Below are 17,559 nucleotides of genomic sequence, written 5' to 3' on the forward strand. Positions count from 1 at the left end.
TTGAGGAATGTCTTCTTTTGGCATTGTTTTGCGTTTGAAAATCAGCATAGGAGGCAGCTTGGTTTCGTCGGCACAACAAGCTAGAACAACTGTATAAAATCTCTTTTCATGTCCACTTGTCTTCACAGTTACAGTTTTCCCCCCTTCTTATCAACAGTTCTGTTACTTGGGACATCAAATTGAAGGGGGACTTCGTCCATATTTGTAATCTGTCCTAACTCAAACTGATGTGTCTTCCGACATTGAATGACAAAAACGATGAAAGTCAAGGACCTTCTGCTCATAGCTTTCAGGCATCTTTTGGGCAAGTCTGGTACGTGTACGCATGCTTAGTCCAATCCGTTTCATGAGCCTGAAGCACCAATTGTGTCCACCTTTGAAATCAGTAATTTCTTTTTCATCAGCAATTCTTCTTGCCTCATGCTGAACCATCTTTGTGTTCTTTTTCATCAGCAATTCTTCTTGCCTCATGCTGAACCATCTTTGTGGACACAGGAATTCCAATTGTCCTTTGCTCCTCAATCCATATCTTCAATTCCCTCTCTAAATCAGGTCATTTTGCTGACTTGCCTATAATGGCTTTCTTCTGCCGTGGTGTTTTCAGTAGGGTTTCTTCTTCCCGTAGCCAGTCTCTGACTGTTTTCTCAGTTAGAGGAGGACCAAACTTCGTTCAGCAGCATGATTTCCATTCACTTTTGCAAACTGGATCACTTTTAACTTGAATTCAGCACTGTACGAAAATCTTTACTGAGCAGAACTTGGCAAAACGTAACCTAATATACCAGTAACACCTGCGAAACAATGAGCACAAAGACAACAATCGCGAAAAAGCGGGAAATGCAAGTAAAAAAAATCTACAACCACTGTATAATATGCACCCAGTTTTTAGACCCCACATTTTTCGAAAAAAGGTGCGTCTTATACATGGGGAAATACGGTAGGTGCTGGGAAATTCAACTCATTAATAAAATGCACTACACTTTCATTGTTATCATATGTTTGGTTATAAGAATCAATTTTGAATGCCTTTGTGATATTTTTCTAAAGTACATTTCTGGAGGTTACTACCATAAAACAATTGCAGTTTCCAGTTTACTGGGCTTTTCTGTTAGTGCAATCTATTATAAATGGATAGTAAACTCAATCTTACTACATTTGTGATAATACAGATAGCTGGAATTCTGCAGGTTTTTATGTTGTTATGGTGAAATGTGTTTCCCTTCCATGAAATCTTCAACCATATAAAAAAAAAAAAAATTTTCAGACTCTTCTCTTCATTCCTATTTTTTAAGTTTCGTCAACTTGTTACTCCGTATCTCATTTGTGCAAAATGTGCATGTCGTATTTTTCATTATTGATTGCTTATCTTTTTTACTGTTTTTTTTTTAGGCGGTTGTAAAATTTAAAAAAAGTCAGTGAACAGATATATCAATTAGTTAGTATGTATATATTATAGTATTAATTAAGTTATGTACGTAAGCATAAATTTATTTTTTTTTGCTAACCTGTGGATAACATATTCTTCCGATTTTCACGTATTATTTAATTTTGTTAATTGGTAAAAAAAACAAACAAACTAACAATTACATTAGGATCATTCGGAAATTTCATTCATATACCCACATATGTATTGTGTATGTAAATTGCATCTGTTCTCTGGTCAATCTGCCCGTTTTGCTGGACGAAAAAAACCTTGCTATCTTTTTTTTTTTTTATTTATGTGAACCCCAAACACGAGAGGTATTAGAACCTATAGTACTTAGTACCGTGCTTGGGTTGGAGGTTGAGAAGACGAAAGAAGATATTTGTTGACATTGGACTTGAACTTCTATAGATTGTAATTTTCAGGAAATAAGTATGAAGGAAGGTTGTTCCAGAAAACGGCAGTTGAATGAATAAATGAGGAAGATGAAAAGTTGGTTCTGTGGGTTTGAAGTTGGACAGTAAACGGATGTTGGCTGGTGGCGGCACGTGTTCGGACTGTTTTCAAAGAGAGAGAGCAGGAATTATAGAAGCCAATTCAGAAGAACAGTGCCTGTGGATGTATCTGTAGAAGATGCATGCAGCAGAAACAGTACGTCTATGAGAAAGCGAGTGGAGAGACTCTGTTAGAGATGAATCATTAATTAACCTAACTGCCTTCTTCTGAATGGAATCAAGAAGCCTGAGAGAGGTTTTGGGGGCACCACCCCAGATGTGGGAACAATATCCCATGGCAGGGCGGATTTGTGATTTATACAGTGAGCAGCTGTTTGGAAGAAAAGTAATGCAGAGAGCAAAAGAGAAAACCAAGTTTTTTAGATGCAGAGGAAGCAATATTTGTAATGTGCTGGTGCCAAGAGAGATTAGAAGTCAGGGTAATCCCCAAAAGAGATATATCATTTTGCCTAGAAATCGGAGTGTCACTAAAAATAAGCATAGGAGCAGAAGAATCCTTTTTGCGAGATATAAAACAAGACTGAGTTTTAGAAGGGTTGAAATCAACTGAGTTGTCTTTGCCCCACTGGAGAATTACCCGAAGATCGGCATTTAAGGAATTGGTAGCAGATTTTCGAGAAGTTGAAGCTGATTGAGCAGGACAAGGATTCTCAAAATGGAAAGTGGAATGCAATGTGCTATCATCGGCAAAACTATGGATAGGATTTCCAGTCAATGGAAGGTCATTAATATACAAGAGGAAAAGAGTGGGGGAAAGAACTGAACCTTGGGGGACACCGGCATTAGTGGAGAAGTTAGAAGACAGAGAGCCATCTACCATCACCCTCAATGAGCGATCAGAGAGAAAACTGGATAACCAATTACTAAAAACAGTTGGCAAACCATACGATGAAAGCTTGTTTAGAAAACCTTTATGCCAAACACGATCGAAAGCCTTTGAGATGTCAAGAGCAACTACTTGTTTCACTGAACCTTTCCACTGAATTAGTCCATAAATGGGTAACATAAGCCAGAATATCACTAGTGGATCAACACTGAATCCATACTGGCAATCGTTGATTAGATGGAAGGTTTCTAGGTAGTTTAAGAGTTGGCAGTTAATTGATTTCTCCATTACTTTAGAAAGAGAAGTAATTGCAATGGGACGATAATTGGATGGGAGGGATTTGTTACCCTTTTTAGGAACTGGCTGGATATGAGCAAATTTCCAAGGAGAAGGAAAAACACCTTTGGAATAAGAAAGTGAAAAAAGGCGGCAAAGAATAGAAGTACGTTCAGGAGCACAGGTTTTGAGAACAAGTGGAGAAATACCATCAGGACCTGGAGCTTTCTTAGCATCAAGATTCATCAAAATCCTTCTGATATCCTTTTGACGGAAGACCACAGGAGGCATTGAATGGAGCGTGTTGGGAATGGTGGGAGGTGTTTTACCAAGATCATTAATACATGAGCTAGAAGAAAAATGGGATGCTAGCAGGTCAGCTTTATCCTTGGCTGAAGTGACAACAGAACTATCTGGTTTGGACAACGGTGGGAGCAGAGATGGGCAAAAGTTGCAGCCAATAGATCTGGCAAGAGACCTGAATGCTCAGCTACCATTAGGGCAAGAAGCAAGTTTTCTACTCTTAGCCTGTTCAAACTGTAGTTTAGACTGATAAATAACTGCTTCACAATTGTTGCGAGCTTTGGTGTAGGCAGAAAATGAAACTGAAGAATTAGAAACAAGCCAATTATGATATGCAACATTCTTCTCTTGAACAGCCTTAGCACATTTATTGGAAAACCAAGGTTTAGATAAAGGACGAGATTTTAAAGTGGAGTGTAGGATAAAGGATTCCATTCCTGCAAGAATAATTTCACTGACACGTTTTGAGCAAACGTTGACATCAGAAGTTTTGAAACAGTAATCTGACCAAGGAAAAGAAGAAAAGAAGTCTCGCAGGTCATCCCACTTTGCATTCTTGTAATGCCAAACAGCATGAGGTTGGGAATAGCCATGAGATAAAGATTCCATTGGTGATTTTAATGTTCACAGCTGGAGTTGTGAACATTAAAATCACCAAGGAAAATTACCTCACTGTTGAGGTAATTTTCCTTGGTGATTTTAACTTTACTTTCTCCAGTCCAACTTGGAAGGTTGGATTGGAGAAAGTCAAGTTGCAAAGAGAGGAGGTCAAAGAGCTCCAAGTGATTAGTGGAGTTGGGAGAACGGTAGAGACAACAGATGAATTTGAAACAATGAGGTAGAGAGATTTTAAGCCAGAGAAGATCAAAGAGAGGAGATTCCGAATTGCCAAGTTTATGACAGGGAATATCAGAATGGACATATGCACAAGTACCACCTTTGAGACAAAAGGAATCATACAGCAAATAATTTGGGCATCTGAGATTAGCAGTAGTTGAATCAACCGATAACTGAGATTCTGTCAGAAAAAGTACATGGGGTTTGGCAGACTGCCAGTGGAAATGGACATCGTTGAGATTAGATTTGAGACCATGTATATTTGTGAAATGAATTAGGAAGTCCTTGGGAGGTTTAGATCTTTTTGCAGATAAGCTTGCTCTATTAGTTTGACAATTCATGGTGTATTCAATAGTAAGAAAAAGTGGGTGGGACATGCTGTATGAAGTAATGAAATTTTTGGATATGGCGTACACGTGGTAAGAATATACCCAGATCCTTGACATAACGTGGCCTTGGCAATGCTCCCCGCATACACACTACTCGGACTCCGTCCAGTCACTATCTGGCAGAGTAGAGGTAGTAAGATTATACACTAGCTGATCCGGAAGCCTTCTAGAGAGTTACCAATAGGTTCGGTCCGGTGTACTAACTAGCGGCCGGCCTGCGAACACCGTTTTAGAGCTGTACCCTCGAAATGTAAGGAATATTGGATCTCGCCCCGACGTTCATCATAACCTCAAAAGTCATCAATCATACTGCATGATGGAAGAGATAGGGAAGGGTTGACCGGAACTTAGCTCTAGAGACTAAACATGGGTTCCACCACTTCAAGCCTCCAATAAGCAAAGTGGTGGTATTTCACTGGTTGATGAGAGTCATCTTCCACCTAGTACTGCCTGGTAACCTAGAGGGGCGGCATTCCTCCTTGTGGTGTGGGCGCCACACCTCGACCCCTGCTTACGTTGGTTCACACCTGGGTGATCACCCACTATGTACTTGTGCATGGAGGTTATACCCAGGATTACTAACAGTCCCACCATCGTGAAGGTGCAGGCAGAGGATCTGGCTGTCACAGACCGTCCAGACTTCGCCAAAATTGGGTCCACTTGACTTGAGTGTCACCCGAATATCAGTTCCATCAGCGTTTTGGACTCCCAGGTAGCAAGTACAGATTGTCTGGCATATCTGAGAGAATGTCTGTGACAACCTCAAGGACCACGCCTGAGACCGACTAACTCAGCCATGGAGTGAAAAAGGCCCACAAAAGTTGCTCGCATAATCGACGGGATTTGGACCCCAACCTTTTCCACCCAGTGTAGGGAGTATGGTGACAATACCACTATGCTACCCACACATAGACCATGTTAATAGGTAAAGTAATAAAGTGTAAATTTCTGCTTTATATCTTTCCTTTTATAGCATGTGGATAATATTCCTCCTATTTTTGTTTATTAGAATCGCTGTTTAATAGAATTAAAATTCAATTCACAAAAGCCATCACAATGACCGGAGCTTACTACATATCATATAGGAATGGTATTTTGTTATGGAGAGTCCATCGTAAAGTGATTTGATCCCACAGTGAACCAATCATAAAGCAGGAGTTCGCCATATCTGTTTTGAGTGTCAGAGCTCAAAACTTTGCTGAATGGACAATCATCAGCATTAATTACTTCAACATATTAGAGTTATAGTTGGTGTCCTCTAACAGCTGGGACATAAACAAAAATAAAAAACAGTATATTGCTGCAGTTTCACAAAGTGATTAGATCATTCCTAAATTTTGTATCATGTGTGGAGAGCTCCATCTTTGACCACCAAGTGTGTGTTTGTATGTGTGTGCGTGTGTGTTAAAGGTGACACTAACAAGTGAACATTTCTGAAGTATCTTACTGATTTTTAAGGTTATAAAATGAGTTACCCTTCCAAGTGTACAAATGATCCTAAACCTAAAAAATAAATATAAGTATTATGTCATATTGCAAGACGATTTCAAATTACTCCATACCAGTTTTACCAGTTTTCTCCAACACTTGAGATATGGTCTAAGTTAAGCAACTGTTCAAAAAATTATACAAGAAAATCAACCCTCACTGATAGCTATTCTCAATTATATTGTTAAAAAAAAAAAAAAAAAAAAATATTTACACCTACAATATGAGCAATAAAATACTTCATAAGTAAAAAAAATACTGCCTCTTTTTTTCCACCCATGCAAACACACTCACACCCCTAAATAACAAACAGTGTACTGACTTGCGTTTCATAGATTCTCTAATAGTTCTGTTCTCCTTCCTGGCATTATACACATGTTTGGGGACATGGCGGTGTTGAGAAATACGCTTAACCTCTGGATGATTTTTAAATCTTTGTTTCAGTTGCCCATTATAATTCAAGGCTCTTCTTTCACGAAAACGTAACTGTAAATACAAACAAAAATAATGAAATAGTTCAATTTAATGTAAATAGTCTACATATCAAAATAAAATAGATTGAAGAACCAGAAATTATTTTTTAATTTTAACTAAATAGCAATTTAGTCAAAGTTGGGAAAAAGAAAAAAAACCACCCACATATGGACTTATGAACTACAGTGAAACTGCATATTTACGTTTTCTTTTCCATTTACATTTTATTTTAGTCTCAAGTGAGTATTAAATTTTGATTAGCAGTTAAACTTGAGATTATTAACTGGATGTTTTGGCAACATGATATTTTGCTTATACATATCTTTATATGCTACCTTCAGTCCATGTATAAAAAGTATCAGTTGTTTTTTTTTGGAAGTTGAGCCTATTGTTTTTATGTTACTGTACCTCTCTGCAAGACACCTGATATTTACTCCAAATTTTTTAAAGATTTTCAAAGTTATAAAATAGCTAATGCTATTTGGTCTTATTGAAATTATATGAAATTAGCACTGACCTATCATTTTATATGTTTGCAGCAAACAGGATTTAAATTGCATGGTTAATGCAATGGTCTTATTGCTCACAGTAGAAAAAATTTTGCCTTTACAATAGGCTGCCCTAGTGCTGTGCTAATTTTTTGCCATGTACTTATGATTTGTTTGAAAGTAGTACAATATTACCCATTTATGGGGCTTATTACAGCGTAAATATAAAAGGTGCTGAATTACTTAACACGAAAGAAATAAAAATTCCTCAAGTATTTATTACTAATAATATTACTATGCAGAAAAAATTACTGCCTATTAGTTTAAAAAATAAAAATATGTACAAAAATTTCTTTGACACCAATACAAACCATATTCATCTTCATTGATGGTATCTGAAAATTATGATTTCTCCTATACTAACTACTATTTTTTTCAATTACTGTCATCAGAATTGTTTATTATATTCTTTTTCAAAATATTTGATCTCTCTCTCATCTCTCTTTTTTTCTACTTTTTGGCAACAAGCCTCTACCTATCTCTTCAAATTTTTATTCACATGACACCTTCCTGTCTTCAAGTCTAATTGTTGTTTTTTATAATCACCCACCCAATATAACTGATTCATTTCTGGGTCTCATGGAGGCAATCTAAGAACAGTATGCCCCTGATCATTTAAAAGTAAACGAATATAATATTCTTTCAGTTACAGCTTATTTAATTTTACTAGTTCGTGCAATTCTGTTTTCAGCATCGAACTTAACAAAGAGGTGTCTTGTGCATTTCAGTTATAGTATGAAACGTTGTCCATTAGAACAAAAGAAGTTTCTGGCAGGCAAGTCTGGAATAAAATTTTTTTCAGTCCATTTTTGAAAATTTTCACCCTTCATTCCCATATGATAACCTTGATTATGTTTACTTATATATTAACAGTGCATCTTTTAATAAATTGAATCTCCTCTGGCATGAACAATAATCAGTCTATTTCCTGTAGACACGAGGGGAGGTGATACCTTTTTCTGTATTATCATACCATCCCTTAAGAATATGAAAACATAGTATGTAGGTCTTGTCTATATAAACAATTGATGTTTTGTTCTTAGTGTTTTTTAATACAGTAAACCCCCGCTATTCGCGGGGGTTACGTTCCTGAGAAATTCGCGAATACTGAGTTATGGCTCCCATAGTAATAAAGGGGTTCCGTTCCAAAGTATGAAATATATAAGAAAAACTAGTCTAAAATTTTGTCTATGTATGTATTATATGTACCTTCATAATATGACATGTACATAGACAGTACATAGTGAAATGCAAGCATATGGCATCGAAATGAAAATAACAAACAATTTAATATTAAATATAATATTTATTAGAAATTTCAAACCAGCGCCTTTGCTAGCAAAAAAAAAAACATCCCGCCAGTGCTATCACCAGTTTCGCTAAAGTGTTGATAGAGGAGTTTTGCCTTTTCGCGAATGATGAGTGAACTTAACGGAATTTTATTTCGAGTTCGGTCTTCTATCCACAGATTTAAAGCCTTTTCCATTTTTTCTAATTTAACATCACGAGTTACAGAGCAAATTTTTGAAGCAATTAGCGCGTTTTCACAGACACTACGGCGGATTTTTTCTTCCGATTTCTTGATTGATCGTACCGTTGACTCATTGATTTTATAATGTTTTGCCACTGAGGAGACACTTTCACCATTAGAAATTTTGTCTAATAACTCAATTTTATTCGCTAATGTTATCACCTTCTTTGATATTTTCACATTTCTCTTTTTATTCGTAGCCATATTTTTGTAGGGGTTAGAAAGAACTTGTCCACAATAAAGTCACTTTCTTCCGTTAACACACTCGAAAAAGTGTGTTTTACACTGCAAAACGGTAGATTTATCATTTTTGTAAGCATATCAATTTATAAATTGATAAATTTATTCAGTTTATAAGCATATAAATTAAAAGCAAACGACGAAACCTTCCATGACTAACACATACTGAACAAAGATTACCGAGAAACATCCACGCTCGCGATTTTTTCACCCCTCTCCCCCCCCACCCACTGAGCGCTGTTTTGACCGGGAAAGATAATTTTAGCCACGCCCATGTTTTTTATGGCGGAAAATATTCACGGCGCTTTAAAATTCACATTTTTTCAGGTTTCATTTTATATTAAATCGGCGATCGCGAATACGCGAAACCGCGAATACAGATACCGCGAATAGCGGGGGTTTGCTGTATTGCTGAAATTGTTTACTTTGCACATCATGCCTTTCAATCAACATTTGATTATTTGCTTTCTTTTCTATTTAAAGCCTATTTATTATTTTAATAATCTGCACAAATTTGTTCTTAACAAATATAAATCAAAATTTTGCTCCAAAACTGGTTTTAGATAGTTGATTATTTGGTGACATTTTTTTACTACATAAAAGTCATGAACTCCATATAGTGCTTCTATCAAAAGCTTCAATTCCTTCCTTTCTTTTAATATTCCTATTTGGTCAAATAAATACATTACCACTAGATCTGATATTACTCATTTCTGATTTTATTCTGTTTACTGATCTTTTGGATATTCCTGTTGACCCTCCCTTGAACTTTAACTGGAACAATAAAATATTCTATTTATGACTCTTTACCATTAAACTTAAGACATTAGAAATAATCTCTTTTCCTTGGTTATGTCGACTTGTGTTTTATATGTGAGGACATTGTTTAAATTTCTGAGAATTAGTTTAAACAAACAGTGCTGAAAATATATTAAACATTTTAATTTTTATGAGCTCTTACTGCTTCTAACCTACCCCATTCCCGCGTAATGGTTTTACCAGTAAAAATGTGTGCCCACTCATGTACCAACCTATTTGAGAAACACTGTACCAAGGGACTCACATTCTACTTCAGAAAGCTGTCCTCTCTATTTCTGTTCTATATATTCTCTATCTGAGGCCTTTTTGAGATATCCTCAAATTAAAACAAGCTATTGTAATAGTGTTCATATATTTAATAAATGGAAGAGTAACTTTTACACACATTTGTAAAGTTTGTTGTTCTACTGTGAGCAATAAAACCCTTTCATTAACCACAAATTAAATCTTGCTGGTTGCAAAAATACATGAAGAAATAAGTCATGACCTTATATTAAAAGATGAAAAAGCAAGTAGAAAAATGAAATATTCTGCTGAATACAAAAAAAAAAGAAGTAAAAAAAAAAAAAAAAAAATTGTTAGGCAGATTCTCATGTAACAAACATTAAATACGAGTGCAAAATTGAAATAAGTGCATATTGGTATGGACTTCAGCTATTAAAAAAAAAAAAAAAAAAAACCCAAGTTCAGAGTGGTTTTAAAAGAATGGTTTTTAAATGTTAGCACTTCTAATATTGCTATAACTGCCAAAAAGCTTTGCATCAAAGAGCTTTCCCAAATTTTCATTGCTGCATAAAAACTGATGAATTTCAATCTGGTATCAAATCCAAAGTAAAAGGTTCTGATACCCAGAAGGTGTGAAACCTCGTAATAGTTACTTAAGCAGTAGAAAGAAAATTGGCAAGGAACCTCATTTTATAAGGGATACATATAAGGATTTTAGAAAGACTAAAGTACCTGATGATTAATATGGCAAAAGGGTAAAACATAAATTTAACTCAAATGGGGTCCTTTCAGTATTACTAAACATAGAAGTTTAGTAATTCTGAAATGAATAATTGACAGTAATTTTGTAGAATAATTTTGTAGTTCCTTATGCATTTCTATGGATGAGATGATAAAAATGTGGTGCTCTTTTGATAGGTAGTGGGAAACAGGAGCAAAACTTTCATTAGCATCAAGAGGTTTGATTGATAGGATAAGAAATTTCCAGAGATCAGTTATGACATTACACCTTTACCTCAGATAGTCATGATTTCTGGTCCCAACAACTCTAAAGTAAAGTTAAATGATATTGGCTAGTTTCATCATTTTGGTTACTGAACCTTTTATCTCTTTTGGATTCAAGATATCGAATGTAGACCTTATGCACTTCTGTGGATGAGATGTTGCAGATAAGTACAACTTGTCTTGGTAGAGGATTCCCTAATATGGTTTGATTGTATTTTGCATTTTAAAAACAAGACCATTCAAATACATGGATTTAATAACAAGTTGAAGGATATGAAAACAGACTGCAAAGAAAATGCTAAGTGTGAACAGTATTGATTTTGTTTCTGATGACCAAGACAGAATCATTTTGAAGAATAACATTAAAGACATGTGATGAATCTAAAGTAAGGAAAAACAACCTCATTCAAGTCAACCAACAACAGAGGAATGGTGACTTAATAAGGGTTGTGAATTAGTTCAACTAAAGAACCCTCAGATTTCAAATATAATGAATGACTTCAAGATCTATACTGAACTAGCTGATTAGGAACTCACTGCAGCTCAAAGAGAGTTGCCACAAAGGCAGCAGATTAGTACACAAACTGAGGCCCTTCCAGAAAGAAAGTAAGTTGGTATACAAACCAAGGTCCTTCTAGAAAGGAAAGAGTACTTGCAAAGTTACACACTCATTGAAATGCTCTGAGGATAACTCATTACATAAAGCTACAGATCTGTCAAAGGGAACAACAACTCTCACTCAAGTTGAGAAGGACGGTTACAATTGGCAGAAATGTACCTAGTTCTCCACCAGTTGACAAAGTAGTTCAAAATAAGAGTGGCAAAATAAATGCAAATTCTTCTTTGTAATGGAAAGGTAGTGGTGAAAGTGATCACAGTACTACAAGTTTTATGAATGCGGAATCATTATCTAGGGATTGCAAAGAACCTAAACAATTTCATCATTCTCAGAAAAATCCATATGAAAAGGTGACATTTAATCATAACTTTGCGTGGACTGCAAGCACTACCTTTAGTTTAGTGGCAGCCATTATTTGTTTCTCCGAGTAGTATGCTTTACAAACAGTTTAGTGCAATCATAGTACAGATATTTTAATAAATTAAAATATCCAAGTAATTAGATATCAGTAGATTTAGATAAAATTAAAATTAAATAAAATTTAGATAAAACTGATTTCAATAAAATCCCACATCTACTGTTAAAACTATACAACTGACCCAAACTAGTATGAAATCCTGGTGAGTCAACTGTTTCACATATTGAAATGTCTTTCTCTAAAGTCATCAAGGGTAGCAACTGTTTTCTGCAAATCACTTGAACCCATTTTAAAACTGATTTGTTGACATCCTCATAAGAACCTATCTCTTTCCTATAAAAAGAGACTGAATTTGCTTTTTATGAAATAATTTTTTTTAAAATTGCTGATAAACTTCTTTGTGGAATATCAAAATTTTTAATATCTTTTTTCTTGGGCCCTTTATCAATTTCATGCAACTCTTAATTTGTTGTTGACACTCAAGCATTTCCTTTGGCATACTAATGTGTTTAATACTTCAAATCAATCACAAGACTGATTGCCAAGTACACTGGTGTGCAAAACTTTAAGGACCAACACTATTTCCAAAGGTTACAACCACAAAATCTTTACTTAAGGTACTCTTTACTGATGAGCGTAGATTCAGTCTCAGCAGCGATTCTGAACGTCAGCTACTCTGGCGAGAGGTTGGCACACGGTATTACCCTGCAAGCATCACTGAAAGGGATCAATATGGTGGTTGAGGTGTTCTCGTATGGGGAGCCGTTATCTTGGATGGATGTACACAACTTCAGATACTCAAAGGCAATACTGTAACTGATGCACGCACTGCACTGAGGTAATCCTTTTCCAAGGTGCCACTGGCCCCGAGTTCATGTTTATGGATGATAATGCCACACCCTATCGCAATGCAGCTGTGATATGCTTTTGGAAAGTGAGGACATTGTTCATATGGATTGGCCTGCCCATTTCCTTCGATCTAAATCCCATCAAACACATATGGGACACTCTGGGAAGACACCTAGCAGTATGTTCACACCCACAAGAAAATGTTCACCAGCTAAAGATGGTGTTGACAGAGAACTAGACAATGTTACCGCAAGAACTTATCAACAACATTGTTCTAAGTATGGACAGGTGTACAAAGCCTGCATCAACATTAGGGGTGGCCATATCTCCTACTGAGGAGCACCTCTTCCCTTTGTTCCATCTTTGGCAGTGATGCATCTGTATCATGGCAGCCAGTGGTTTTGCCATTTTTTAATTAAGTCCCTCTGTACCGTTTAATTTCGGTTGTTGTGTCGGTGCTGTTTCCTTCATCATTTCTGTACCTCATGAGGTTCCTTTGGTATGCTTTTCCCATATCCAGGCCACCTCTATGAGAAGCTACAGGTGAAAACCTAACTGGTCCTTAAATTTTGCACACCAGTGTATAATTTAAAGAAGAGACTAACAATCATGAGATACTATTCAGCAGTCACCACTGAACAGTTGACTACTGCATAGAAAATGTTCCCACAGTTCATTTTTATCGATAGCTGTCGATCAACTTGAGTTATGTTTAGTTTGAGGGGTAGCATAATGTGGAAAAAGACCTGCACAAACATTTTTTTGCTAATGTTGACTGTATAGCAATGGCAGGTCAGCCACCTACACCAGAAATTTTCAATCAGTTAGCTTCTGCAAGCTTCTTTAAGGGATGCCACAATACTAAAAACACACTATTAATCACTCTTTACAGTTTGCACAATGTTATGTATTTACAGTACACGGGTAGCAAAAGGTTGAAGAACACTGACTGAAACTGAACTGTATCCTCATTTACATCGGCATTTTCAATGTCAGTTTTTAGATATCAAGCTATATTGAAGCCTCATGCTGATAAAGCACATTGTCCAAGATATGCTATTTGAAACAGCATATCTGGAACATTTCAATAAGCCCCAGCCTTATTGAACAATGAGGGGGTGTCACTACCTTTCAAACTCAACATCTGCTGCAGCAATAAAAAAATAACATCACACAAGGATCTGGCCAGAAACTTTGTTATAGAAAGTAGAAAGGTATTAATTTGTTGTACAGAGCTAAAGTTACATGTAAACTACTTCAAAATCTAACGCTTACCCAGAAAATTTCACCACATAGAGGATTTCATTATGGGGGGGGGGGTCAACTGTAAAAAAAAAAAAAAAAAAAATTGTAAACTGCAGCCATTATCAAACCCACTGCACGATGAAAGCCTCCTCAACAATTCATGTTGAGGGAAATGGACCATAATCTGCCATGCTGGTCCAGTGCAGGTTGGCAGATCGACCATTTTTAGCAGTCAGGGGCTAATAATAGAATAGCAATTGCTTAAAAATAATTGCTAAATAGATTTCTAAACTTTTATATTGCAGTCAGGGGCTTGAACCCCGGTCTACTCAAGGGGCATATGCTACTGCACTCCTGCCCCTGACCACTCGGCTACGGAGTCCTTTTATTCAACTAATTATAATTGACATTTTACAGTAGAGGTTTAATAGCCAAACTGACATAAGGTTGATTATGAGAAGTCTCTGGCAAAGAAAACCAGCAAAGGCTTCTATAACTTATATAAACAGAAGGAAGGGTTTGAATCAACATTGGTTCACTAGACATGAATGGATTAAATGTTGATGATCCTATTAAGGTTGCTGACAAACTGAAAGGGTACTTTGCATCTACATTCACATATGAGGAATTTTTTAGGGATGGGATGCCATAAGGTAGTCAAATTCTGGTGGGGAGCTAAATAATTTTGTAATAACTGGGAAGAAAGTGGAAGAGAAATTGTCAAAGCTAAATGTAAAAAAAAAAGCAGCTGGGGTGGATGGAATCTATCCAGTTATATTAAAGGAGGAAGAAAAGAGGTAAGCAAACCTTTAATTGTGATTATCAGAGCATCACTGGATTCAGGGAAAGTACCTGTGGACTGGAGTTGTGCAAATGTATTCCTAATTCACAAAGGGGATCAAAGGGAGACATGAGTAATTACAGATCTGTTGACTTCTGTTGCAGGGAAAATAATGGAGTCATTGGTTAATGAAGTAATGCAGGACCATCCAGTTAGGAATGCAGTTAAACTGCAGTTACAGGAAGGGTTTGTTAAGGGACAATATTGTCTTGACCTATCTGATTGATATTATGACACAGTAACAAAGGAACATGGATACAAAATATACTTTTGACACTTTGATTTCAGAAAAGTTTTTGAGTGTTCCACAAAAAGGACTGCTGTACAATTAGAGCAGTGTAGCATTAATGGAAAAGCTGCTGCTATGGATCAAGGGATGGTTGAGTGGGAGAAAACTGAGTGGTTATTAATGGGCACTGCTCTTCTTGGACTAATGTGTTATTTAGCAGAGTCCCCCAGGTTTCAGCGATTGTCCCATTTTTGTTTTCTATATTTATTAATGATATTGATGATGGCATATCAGGCTTAATGTATAAGAACGCAAAGATAGGGTGTGTTACTGCAACAAGATTGAGAGAAATTGGAGAGATGGGGGTGAGAAGTGGAAACTGAAGTTTAATATTGACAAATGCAAGGTTCTTCATATGGGGTGGGGGAGCAGCAATCCCAGATTAATGTGCCAGATGTGTGGTCCACACTCTGGGCAGTGGAGATTGAAAAAGACCTGGGAGTGGCTGTACAATCATATATGAAGTTCTCTGAGCAGTGCAAACAGGTTCCTATATCACCTCATGGGGTTTTGTCAAAGGCTATATAGGAATTTTGCAAGCAGGGAAAAGTGAATATCCCTTTGTACAAGGTTAAGCCACATACTGAATACAGGTCTGGAAGCCTTATTTTAGGAAGGATGTGGATCTACTGGAACAGGTGCAGAGAAGAGCAACAATATTGGTGCTGGGAGCAAAAGGGTACTCTCACTAATAAAGACATCAGTTTTGCAAATTGCAGCATCTGAAGACATCTGGAAATTGCACCTCTAAGGAGATCTGACTGAGGTGTTTGATCGGATGTGAGGAAATTTGTCTACACCCAGAGGGTTGCTGATTGTTGGAACAAACTCCCATCTGGCATTGTGGAGGTGAGTGGTTGCAATAAATTCAAGGAAGAACTGGATACGCAGCTAGAGGGAATGTACAGGCAAAATGAGAAGTGTTGGCTTTTTTTTTTTTTTTTTTTGTCTAATTCTATATAAGCTAGCTTTCTTGCATTATCTGCTACTACTACTGAAAATATTATCTTCTGCTACTACACATAACCATGTTCTTTGGCAAAGAACAGTAAGCTGAGGGCCAGAATGTGGCTGGCTTCAGCTTATAGAAGTATGCCAGACTTCATGTTTTTCAGTTTCAGAATTAGAAGGAAAATTATTCATACTGTAATCACATCTGTGAATACTACTGTTTCACAAGTGACTGGTAATAAATATGAACAACATTAAAAAGGATGTTAGATATGATGCTACATGCAATACAAAGAACACATTTTTATATATATAAAATCGATAATTAATATAAAAATCAAATTAATACATATGCCAGTAGCATGGCAAAACTTTAAACAATTAAACCCAATTAATAATAAATCCATTTTAAATTTAAAATATAAAGCCAATTATATAATAATTTAGCGGCACCCGCCCCCCCCCCCCCCTTTTAAGGTATCAGTTCTGAGAAACGTGAAATATCACCAAAACAGGACTAAAACGAACTACTAAAATAAAACAAAGAACTTCTAAATTATTTGGAGACTTTCGGCTACAGTTTCAGTCTTGTTACCTTTAACCCTCCGCGTTGATTTAATTTTTATGTTAATTTTTTGATCTACAGTTTGCCATGCTACTGGCATATGTATTAATTTTATTTTTATATTAATTATCGATTATGTACTGGGTATCATGTGGAGGATGTGCATTTTGCTGCCTCTAATGATAGCTTTATATTTATTTAGCATTAGTAGAGGCATATGATGCAAGAAAGCAAGCTTATTCAGCATCAGCCAAAAAAAAAAAAAAAAAAAAACACACACCACTCCCATTTCACCCCTCCGTTCGTTCGAAAATACCTGTCCAGTTGAGCTTTAAATTTGTTTAGGCTATCAACTTCAACAACAAGTGATGGAAGTCGGTTCCACCAACCAACCACCTGCTGGCCAAAGGCAAATTTCCACACATCTATCCGACATCCGTCCTTCCTCAATTTGAATTTATGCCCTCTGAGGTGATTATTCTGAGCAAGATGAAGAATCCCATTGGCATTGAGCATGCTCAAACCATTCAAACCCTTATACACCTCTATCAGATCACCTCGCCGGTGCCTAGTCTCCAGACTCTGTAATTTGCAAAACTTAAGCCTTTCTTCGTAAGAGCAACCCTTTGTTCCATTCACTAATCTTGTTGCCCTTCTCTGTACCCGTTCCAGCAGCTCTACATCCTTCTTGAAATGAGGCCTCCAGACCTGTATACAGTACTCAAGATGTGGCCTAACCATTGCCTTATACAAGGGAATAATCACCTCCTTATCCCTGCTAGAAAAATTCCTGTATATCATTGACAAGACACCATGAGCTACTCTTGCAGCTCGTCTGCACTGCTCAGAGAACTTCATATCTGCCTGCACAATTACCTCCAGG

The 17,559-nt window shown here is 36.6% G+C and overlaps 1 protein-coding gene across 2 annotated transcripts in view; it reads right to left on the minus strand.

Annotated features, from left to right (window-relative positions):
- The window catches only part of LOC150084428 (DDB1- and CUL4-associated factor 13), a 175,960-nt gene that overhangs the window by 1,161 nt on the left and 157,240 nt on the right, over positions 1–17,559 (minus strand). For both annotated transcript variants that reach the window (XM_090375218.1, XM_090375219.1), the window contains one exon: positions 6,380–6,543. In XM_090375218.1, the coding sequence (XP_090231344.1) occupies positions 6,380–6,543 (164 nt within the window). The remainder of the gene's footprint in view (positions 1–6,379; positions 6,544–17,559) is intronic.

This window comes from Mastigoproctus giganteus, chromosome 6 (genome assembly GCF_048544385.1).
Source record: "Mastigoproctus giganteus isolate SK-2022 chromosome 6, ASM4854438v1, whole genome shotgun sequence".
In the NCBI taxonomy this organism is placed as follows: domain Eukaryota; kingdom Metazoa; phylum Arthropoda; class Arachnida; order Uropygi; family Thelyphonidae; genus Mastigoproctus; species Mastigoproctus giganteus.